Genomic DNA, 10,288 nt, shown 5'->3' with positions numbered 1-10,288 from the left:
AGTTTTGATTTAGAAAGTTGGATTTAAGCAATATTTGAGTCAGAATTTGAGCTAATTTGCCTCATAGCTAAATGTTGCGTGACATGGGTGGGAAATGGCAATTCTTGATTGACACCTACAAATTCAAATGACTTGAAACTCCTGAGGTAAACCAAGATAGGTCCAATCTTTGTTTGTGTGAAATACCAATAAAATTCAATGTATTCTGTGCGCAGGAATGGTGTCTAAATTTGATGCTTATTTTAGTGACATTTTTCGGGATTTTGGGCAAAAAAACGGGGTGGGGTGTTGTAACTCCTAAGGGAAAAATCACAAAGCCGGCCCACTTTGTCTTTTAGAGTTGTTGGGTGGTACCTTAATTCTGGCAAAGTTTCATCTAAAAAGGAGAGATGGCATGTATCACCCCTGCCTGGTCCTATGGTAAACTGGGTCTTAATATTCGCACCTTGAGAGAACAGAAGTTAAAGTTATACTCGACCCCAGGGCTACTCAACCATGTGACCCAATGAAACGTAGGTCATGGGAAAGAGAATTAGTTAAAGCTTTCCGGTATACCTAGCGCATGCTTGATTTCCGGTGTTGGTCCTATTGTTGTTAGCCAATCACAAGAAAGACTGACAAGACAGGCGTCTGGGAATTTACGTTAAAGAGCTCGCTCAATTTGGCATTCAAAATAATATGGTAATTAATTCTGGCTGGATCTTCAGGGCTTGGACCGTGTAAACTTAAAATTGGGAAATCGGCAGAGTTAATAATCGCTGGATTTCACAGAAAATGGTAAGTTGCAAACGTTCAGATGTAATCAGCTGCCATCAGTGTATTGCGAATTTAACAGAATAGTAACACCAAAATTATGCATTAATATTTGGTCTTGATTACGTTGAAGTTGTCTTCCTGTCGTTTAGAAGAAAGCGAGAAATTAAAGTTAATTGTGGAAGGATTAAAGGGCAAGGCCAGGTAGCTTTAGGTTTATTCGTATTAGTTTGTTTCGAATAACCCTTTTTACTCGCATCAACAACGAAAACTGAACAAAACCATCTCTCTATAACGATTTCATGGCGTTTTGGTGTGAAATGAGAAGTCCCTTTTAAGCACTTCAACAAAGCTTCGAAATAGACTTTTAGCATCGTCTTTTAGCGGCAATAATTTTCAAATATGTCGACGGTCACATTTCCGAGGAGTCGGTAATTTATATTTTACCATTTTAGAAGTTACCTTGGTTTTAGTAAACAACGCTTGCCACCTGCTGAAAGACGAAGTGAGACGCCAGATTTGAGCGTTAAAATTAGTGCATGCAAAACATGAAAGCATGGCTCTTGAAGAAACCGATTCTATCAAATACTATTCTGATTACTATTTTGAGAGATTCTGTCAGATTTCGCCTAATTTCATGGGTTACTTGTTCGGGCAAGAATATTTGAATTTCATTTCTGGGCGCATTGCTTATGAATGTTGAAAAACTGAATATCAGCACGTTTTCACCTATTTGGCATTTCACAGTCTCATTAAGTTTCAAACGAGCTTGTTGTTAATAATTAATGATCTTAACAGGTTGCTAAATTCAGTGTTGATACTGACGGTAGCTTATAGATTTGCTGATAGGAAAGCATGTCTTCTAGACTAAATTTATATTTATGGCAGTATTGTAATAGTATACTAAAAAAAATGCGGTAATCTGATTGGCGCACTATCAGCCATTCGTGTACTGTGGTTGAAGGTTGTCTACATAATGGCAACGTTTCCTCGTTTCTCCGACGTTTCGAGGAAGATTTAAAAATATTACTGGATAACTTAAGTCCGAAGGGCACTTAGAAAAAGGAAATTGACCGTTACGCGACTTTAAAGGTTCAAAAACATATTGCGATAAATGGCTAGTACTCTTACTCATATTAATCAGACGTATTCCTGTTAGAAATCAATTCAAATTGCTTTGATTACGTGATAAACTGACCCTCCTCTTTTATAAACAAAACTGTCTTTTAGGATCTTTAATGTTCATCCTTTCATATTAGGCTTTATAAATGGGATTCGCCTTTAATTGCTTCTATTCTATAAAAGCCATTCTGTAAAAACATTTTTCAGTGAAATTGCACCTGACTAAAAGTTCTAAAACGGTTTAGCTACGAAAGTCGGAAAGCTGATATTTGAAAGCTCATTATATGAAGCTTGCAATAATCCCACAGTGCAACGACTACATGCAGGCCACCTGCTTGTTTTCAACCAATTAGAGCACGGTTTCAGACCATCTAGAGAATCTGAGTTTGTTTCTGATCTTATCAGTCATGTTGCAGCACCGTGAAGACTAGTCGTTGGAAGACACAATTTTGATCGATTGCCAATTACATTCAAATTTCGTCGACTTTAACAGCACAACAAACGCCCGACAAAAATAATTTTTACTTCAGCGCAGACAACTTGAATGCCGGATAATCGTCTAGGATAGACTCATTTGAGTTCAGAATTACCATATCCCAAGGCTGAAAATAATTTTTCTCGCTGAGTCATGATGCGGAGTTGTCCTGTTGTTGCCGTCCGTATAATATCTACCACTGGGTTAGGATTTATTTTTTGCTTTGGACTTAAGATGTTCACACTGTGTTCGCAAACATCTAATCGCTAGACTCTACAGAGCTTTGTCCATGCTGGGTCGCGCTGGTAATTTCAAAAAAATTATTTTCGTCGCCACGTGCAAAGTGTTGAGTTATTTTGTTGCTCGAAGTTGTTTTTGTCACTGGATCGGACTTCTCAGTAGAGATGAAAATAATTTGTTTATCATTTTGTCGCTGAACGCCGAACAGTTGTCTTCTACCCGCTGGTTTCAAATAAAAACAAACATTATATGCAGCACATATAATGTCATTTTATATCGAGCCATTTCCTTGACTGTTGGTAATAGACGTCAAGGTTATTTGGGTGGAGCAGGAATGGCAGATTACTTAGGAACCTCCAATCAGATGAAAGTGGGCGAGCGCACTGATATTATTTAGATCGCGTGCACTGTTAATTTCGGCCTCCTCGCCATTCAACGGCAACGCCAGGCTTAACAGAACTTTCAGGTTTCCCTCCACCTCCCTTGCTCTAGCCAAATACCTTGTGAGTTGATTGTCCATGTGGCGGTTTTTTCGCGCCCCACCTTTGCTGAAGATATCACCAAATGCTTGTTATTTTAAGATAGGATATTTGAGAAAAATAAACGTCACGCTAGTGGCCTTATTTACGCCAGAAAGTTGTTTGCTCACGGTGTTTGCTTAACTTATTAAACGTGCTTCAGCAAACGAGCACGACGAGAGCAGTCCCCAAACCCTTCCGAGGAGTAAAATGGAACGAGATAAAATATACTTTTGTCGCTTGTTTGTCGCGGGTGGTGTTGAAATCAACGAAATTTGAAGGTATCATTTTAGCAGACAATTAAAATCGTCTGTTCGAACGGCTAACAATCTCACTGCTAGCACACGATTGGTGAGATCACAAATAAAGTCAGAGTCTGTGATTGGTTGAAAATTCCCAGCTGGTCCCGGTTGAAGTCGTTGCACTGAAATCCATTGAGCGCGTGACTAGTCATGTGTCAAACTGGCATTCAAAGAAAATTTTAATCGTCAGAATAATAACGGCACAGAAAATGCACCAAGTCTTATGAAGCACGTGCAAAGCCATTTTGATGTTCTTGGGGCCCTTCCAGTTAACCAAGGGTCTGTATGAGGGTGAACTCAATTGGTCAAAATTTCAATTGATAGCTGGGATGGTAACTAACGGCTAAGATATAACGAAAATTTAACTGATAACTGAGATTCCAGCGTGCTCACCCAGCACGCTCTTAGCAGCTTTTTTAAATTTCGTCATACTCGGGAACCTGTTCCACTACTGATCTACTTCCTCCTGTTGGTTTGCTTTTGGCAACGTTCGATTATAACTCGATTTTTACGGACAAAAGATATTAATATTTCATTCCGATTAGCTGGGACGCTTTACCTATTACATCTTCCCCTCACTTCTTCTTTACTAGAAAGTGAATTGAATTGTCGTTAGAGTTTGGAAAGGTACCATGAAACAAATGTGTAAAAGTTATTTAAGATGATAATTTACGAGAAATGAGTTGCCTTGATATTTTTTAAAGCCTAAAGATAACTATTTAGCGTATAGCTGGTAAGTAGTAAATTTACCAGCTTAGTCATCATCTCTCCATTTTTCCTTCCCTTTAAACACAGGAAGGGTTATCTGAAGAGCAAATAGAAGGTACGTTTTCAATTAGTCTTCTTGTGTCACAAATTCAATGTCCTACGCCTCTTATAATTAGGAGCATTTCGTTCGGCAACCACGGTGAGCAGAGAGGAATCAAAAGGAGGGGCACTATATTGATAACTTTTTGAGTTTTGAACTAACTAGTCTGAAACTTTGCTATGATAAACAGGTACATGCTGAACTCGTCATTCTCAAAATTTCAATGTTGTTTTAATGGTTTTTGAGATTTTGGCATTTTTCAGGAAAAAAAAATGGCGTTTAAAAATTGGCATCAAGATTGTTTTTAGTAAAATGGGAGATCTGTTGAACGTAATAATTTCTGAATGGATTTGCCACACACCAGAACTTTATAACTTGATTTTGGTTCCGTCAGAAATAAAAAAAAAACATTTTGTAAAAAATACAAAATACATGCTTAGAAGCTATGATCCTTGTTTAAATAAACTCCACGTACCTATAGTAAAAATGTCCAGAACATCATTATTATGATAAAATTTTCAAAAAACGACATATATCTATATGTTTCAGTAGTGATATACATTCTAAGTAAATCATTTTGCCTTTTGAATAAACGACTTACAGTAAAATAGTGCTCTTACAACCAAATCTTGTTTTTTAGAATACCGAGATGCCTTCTACATGTTTGATCGAGATAACAATGGATATATTACCACAAAAGAACTGAATAGAATAATGAAAACTTTGGGTTTTAACCCGACAGAAGAAGACTTACAACAAATGATTTTCACTGTGGATTATGATGGTGGGCAGAGTATGTCTTTAGCGGCGTTATTAAATGGAGGACATTACATGGCCCCACGAGTGTTGAAAAATATTTCACGAGTGGACAAAGCGGACGAGTGAAATATCTTTCAACACGAGAGGAGAATGTTTTTTTATCTCCAAGCGGCCATGTTATGTTCTATTTATTATATAAATACCAAACACTTCACTTTCGCTGCGAAAGGCGCCATCTGTTGGGGTCGATTGTCAGTGGTTGAGAGAAGATAACGTGTTATTTTCATTGTGAAGATATGTATGTTTTCGCGCGAAAGCTCGCCTGGTATTTTTTTGGTGTCATATAAAATATCTAAACTCTTCTGAGGTTCTGTTACAGTTCTACGAATTTAAGGAGTTTACCCCTGCATCGATCAAACGTTCAGTAGCATGTCTGGCGTGACTTTGATTTTCTTGATGTTATGACAAATTTGTTTTAATATAATTGTTCAAAACAGTTTCTACCACATTGGGTCACTATTACCACTCTTTATCAGTTCATGCTACAATTACGGTATCAAAAAAACTGTCCAATCTTTGATGAACACGTTGGTATCATTTCGTGGTTCTGAACCTCATGCATGCATGTACAGAAGTTTTTAAAACTTTTCCAAAAAGCTGCATCTTTTTTGTACTGGACATTTCAGTGTGACTTGAAGCACCTGTCTAAATTCGTACAGTCTAAGTATCTTGAGAAATGTATACCTTTGCCGTTTATTTTACCATAAGAGATAAATCGCACAAAACGTTCTTTTAGATTTGTATTGATAAGACGCGACTTCCATGGAGTAGTCCCTAAAATTTATTGTTGTCCCTTTCGATGCAGGGGATGGAAGGTTGAACCTTGAGGAGTATATACAACTCATGGAACAGCAGAAAACACCTGAAGATACTGAAGATGATATCGTTCAAGCTTTTCGCGTTTTCGACTCCGATAACAAAGGATATATCGAATCTGCTGAGCTAAGAGAGCTGCTGGAAACCATGGATTGGAAAGTTTCTGCAGACGAGTTAAAAGACCTGATTAAAAGCGCCAACCTACACCAGGACAGAAGGATAGGAATGGAAGGTACAAAGCCACTCACAAGCATATCATCCTCTCTGATATCATTATATCTCTGTAAATTTTTGTTAGAACTGAGTAAACAATAGCCTCAATTTGGCACGAAAATATGCCAAGATATTTGACCGCGGAACTTATCCGAGAAGTGTTTTCACAGAGCGACGCTCGAGGAAGACTGTGAGCTTCGAGGAACAGATAATGTCCAAAGACAAATATTCGAGCATATTTTCAAAGTCAAATACAGGCCATAGTGTTAATTAATCTTCAAATATTTTTCAAAACACAAGGGATTTAAAAATTGAGGAATAACACACGGATATTCCCCAGTTTCAGCTGGCGCATATTCAGTCAGGTGACGAGTTTTGACCAATCGCATGCGAGCGAAATTATTTGATGGATTAACAGATATGTTAGAAACGACTTTTGTTTAAAGACGATAGCGGAAAAATTTCGTCGATGTCATAGGGAACGTCTGGCATCTTGCAGTTTGAAATAAGCCTTTTTGTAGATTACTGCTTAGTTACTACACCTTTGAACGGTGATGAGATGGTAGAGTTGACTTTGTTATAATACAAACCTTACTACCGTTTACAAATCTAAATTAGCCTGTTATTATACTAACTGTTATTAGTCGCTATCATCACAAGGCCAACCCAAACCTCGCTTGAATACGGAGACTGGGCTACATTTCACAGAACCGTAAATATGATGGTCTACTCAAAACAACAAATAAGGTCATCAGAAAGAACATATGAAATATATTAATCGTGCAAAGTTTAATAAGGAAACGAGTGAAAAACTTAATTGTTAAAGGGAAGTCTATATTTACTGATGTGAATTGTGAATACAGTAAAGGCTCCCGAGTAAGAATCTACATTTTTTTGAAGTCTGGTAAAATAGGTTCTTGTATTTTGAGTTAGTTATTGGCAGTTAGTAGGTTCTTAATTAGCTTCTTAATTTCTATGAAGGAGACATAGTTTTAATTGATTACCAGAAAGAATAAATCAAAGTTGGGTTTGGTCCTTGAATATACAGCATTTATTCACAGCTGTATTATGTATTTTCTTGTAAATATAAATTTGAAATTTCAAAGTCACACTACTTGGTTAAAATGTTTGTCATAATTGACTGTAACCCACATATAAAAACCTGCTTGATCTTTTTGGGCTCAACAGGTTCTTAAATTTTTGGGTATTAAAATGTCAATTTTCTGCCAGATGGTTCTTAAACCTCTAAGTTCTTGCACGAGGTTTTTTTCTGTACCTTACACAGCAATTCTTGGTACTCAAAACGTGATTTAAAAAAAACCTTGTTAAATTTGGAACTTTAATTTCGTTGTATTCTCATTACGTTACAGAATTCGCCTGGCTTGTGGAGCCTGAAGGCATGCCAGCGGTTGAACAAGAGGCTGATGGAGGCAATGATGAGTAAACTGACTGATGTCAGCCCATCGGCAAGAAAATCACGTCTTTAATTGCAAGAATATCTGAATTGTTGATCATGATTTATCGTCGTTCCACTGGCATAATGATTATAATCATCAACATCATTAAAGAAAACTTCATCATGTCATTATGAATTGAAACAGCAGGAAACAACACTGGAGAGAAATCATTATTATTGTCATCATTTTAAAGAAATCATTATCGTTATTACATCACCACCATCATTGCCATCGTAAAGATGTGAATGCGAGGACGAAGACAGCCATCAGAATTCATTAGTTCCGCTGTTTATCTCAATCATGCTTCAACAGCATTTTCTGTAGTAAGAATATAACAAGGAGAACTCAGTGATTCTGACACTTTTGAATTTGACAATAACCCAATATAGTATACCATCTATTAACAGAGTTACATCGCAACATAGTAGGTTCGCCACTCTATCGATTTACAAAAGTTCTTTCCAGTCGATAAAATAAAAGCGGAAATAATTTACAAAATATATATCTCCACTAACAAACTGAGAATGAACAAAAGTTAAGGTATCAGTATACCCCAAATGACTAAAAATCATTAAAATGTTGGGGATAACTCAGGCAAATTTTGAACTAACGAAAAACATGTCTTAACTTTTTTGTAAACTTTTAATGTACGTCTTTTAAACGTTTCACTGCATTTATAGAGACCTAACCTCGCAGCACCCCAAGGCAGATTAAAATTGTTTTTGTATTAATTTGGTCTTAATCCTTTAGCGTAAAAGCCTGTGAATGAAATATAATGACACCTTTTAAAGTTGAACAGCGAGGAAAATAACATTACATATATAATTAAGTAGGCTAAGAAAACAATGCAAAGGCAATTTTGCATTGTCAGGATGGTACGAATGACTTGGAATGTTTTATTTCTATTTGAACAAGTTGCAGTAAAACACCCGCGTGTAAGACCCTACATTTTTTGAAGTCTTGCAAAATAGCTTCTTGTATTTTGGGGTAATTCAGGTTAAGCAGGTTCTTAATTAGGTTCTTAATTTTTATGAAGGAGATATAATTGATGATTACCAGAAAAATAAATATACATGGGTTTGGCCTCAAATATACAGTATTTATTCACAACTGTATCATGATAAGCCTAGCACAACTGGTTACATAATGTATACGTACGTAGTGTTGCTTTATAACAATAGTTCATAATTTAACTCTGTAACTAACATATAAGAACCTGCTTGATCTTGCCTGGCAATAGTTAATAGAGGGAAATGGTTATGAAACCCGACAAATATCTTTGTTTTAGGTATCTGTTCTCTTTTTTGGCCTTGACCGTGCACAAAACGCAATAGTTTTAGTTACGTAATTCATGCATAGTGTATGAGCGAAAAACAAAAGATTGTGCACGGTCGTGGACCCAGCTTCCAAAATAAATCTTGGCATCATTGTCTGCTCCTTTGATGTTTGCCGGGCTTCATCACCATTTCCCTCTAAAAACTATGGCTTGGCTAAACAGGTTCCTATATTTTTGGGTATTAAAATGGGAAATTTCTGCCAGAAGGTTCTGGCACTAGATTCTTACACACGGGTTTTCACTTTATATTTTCTGGAAGGCTTCAAATTTAAATTTTTTTGTAAATTGTGCATAGAAAACGTAACGACGGTTTATATATCACCTTTCGATGTGAATTTTTACAATAACTGTCTAATTTTTCGCGGGCTGATTGGCTCATTTTTATCATCAATGCATGTACACACGGATAAATTTTAATTTATACAAGCTTTCAACAGTTCAACTTTCAGTTGTCGAACTGTCAACTTTTCAACCAATTGGATTTTATTGACTTTTCTAAGTAGCCAATCAAAAAGCGAGAAAAGCTATTGACAATGTCGTCACAATGCGTCATTTTGAATAAAATTCACTTATCTTCGTTTACTGCGAAACCACTCGCCTGCGGCTTGTGGTTCCACAGCCACTTTGACAATGTTTTGACGCAATTTGCCATCAGTAAGAGGACAGAAGCAAAAAAATCTGACGTCAATTTGTTAAATTTGCGGAGATTTAAGTTTAAAAGTGAGTTTTTTTCCTAATGCCATTGTTAAAATATAAAATAAATACAAAATGAATTTTGCTCGATGATATTAATAATTTTGACAAATCAATAAGTGGAGTGACATATCTTAAAAAAAAAACATTAACCTCTAACCAACCGAGTGCGAGGGCCGCACTGGGGAATATTGGTCCGTGGTCGAAGAAGCCGAGCACAGCGAGCGCAGCAAAACAATCGTACAAGCTTACACTTACAATGTAATTGAGTGGATATCTTAGCAAAAATGTAGCTGAATATTATTCCTTGCTGCTGGTGCGCGCGAAATTTGAATTGACCAATCAGGATCCGACAGGCGGGATAAACTGTATTGACCCGGCTGACGTCAATTGTCATTATTTTTGTTTACAACGAAGAAAAACACTATTAGCATGTCGTTCCGGAGAAACAACTCGGTTTTAACTGCTGTTAGTATGGAAGGTTGGCATTTGTAGGCGTGCAAGATTGTTCAGCGTTTAAATTGCAAATAGATCTTACTACAACCTTCATACTAGCTATATTGTTCTCCACGATCATGATGAAAGCGAGGGCAAAACGGAGTTAATTTATTTAACATGGCACTTTGCTGCAGCAGCTAAGAAATATCAAATGAACGCAAGTTTTAGAAGAAAGGAGTCAGACAACGAGAGCAATGTGATTTCTAACAGAACTAAATGGTTTGTAATTTATTTCAGC

General features: G+C 36.7%; 1 protein-coding gene across 2 annotated transcripts; it reads left to right on the top strand.

Moving 5' to 3' along the window:
* The first annotated feature begins 704 nt into the window (after window positions 1-704).
* Window positions 705-7,510, top strand: LOC145468339 (neo-calmodulin-like). Of its 2 annotated transcripts, XM_081452042.1 has the most exons (5): window positions 705-777; window positions 4,206-4,233; window positions 4,859-5,002; window positions 5,843-6,085; window positions 7,437-7,510. In XM_081452042.1, exons 1-5 carry the CDS (start codon window positions 775-777, stop codon window positions 7,508-7,510), a joined length of 492 nt encoding a protein of 163 aa, XP_081308168.1. In that variant the 5' UTR covers window positions 705-774. The 2 variants fall into 2 exon arrangements, with proteins under 2 accessions (XP_081308168.1, XP_081308167.1); XM_081452041.1 differs by lacking the exon at window positions 7,437-7,510 and having other exon boundaries at window positions 5,843-6,686.
* The last annotated feature ends 2,778 nt before the right edge of the window (window positions 7,511-10,288 follow it).

Source organism: Orbicella franksi, chromosome 14 (assembly GCF_964199315.1).
Source record: "Orbicella franksi chromosome 14, jaOrbFran1.1, whole genome shotgun sequence".
Lineage (NCBI taxonomy): Eukaryota > Metazoa > Cnidaria > Anthozoa > Scleractinia > Merulinidae > Orbicella > Orbicella franksi.
The sequence above is the reverse complement of the archived record's forward strand: the minus strand, read 5'-3'. Positions and strand labels throughout refer to the sequence as shown.

Coding starts and splice junctions, on each gene's coding strand:
- LOC145468339 (XM_081452041.1), top strand. Junction 4,234..4,858: donor ATCTGAAGAGCAAATAGAAG/GTACGTTTTCAA, acceptor CTTGTTTTTTAG/AATACCGAGATGCCTTCTAC. Junction 5,003..5,842: donor TTTCACTGTGGATTATGATG/GTGGGCAGAGTA, acceptor CTTTCGATGCAG/GGGATGGAAGGTTGAACCTT.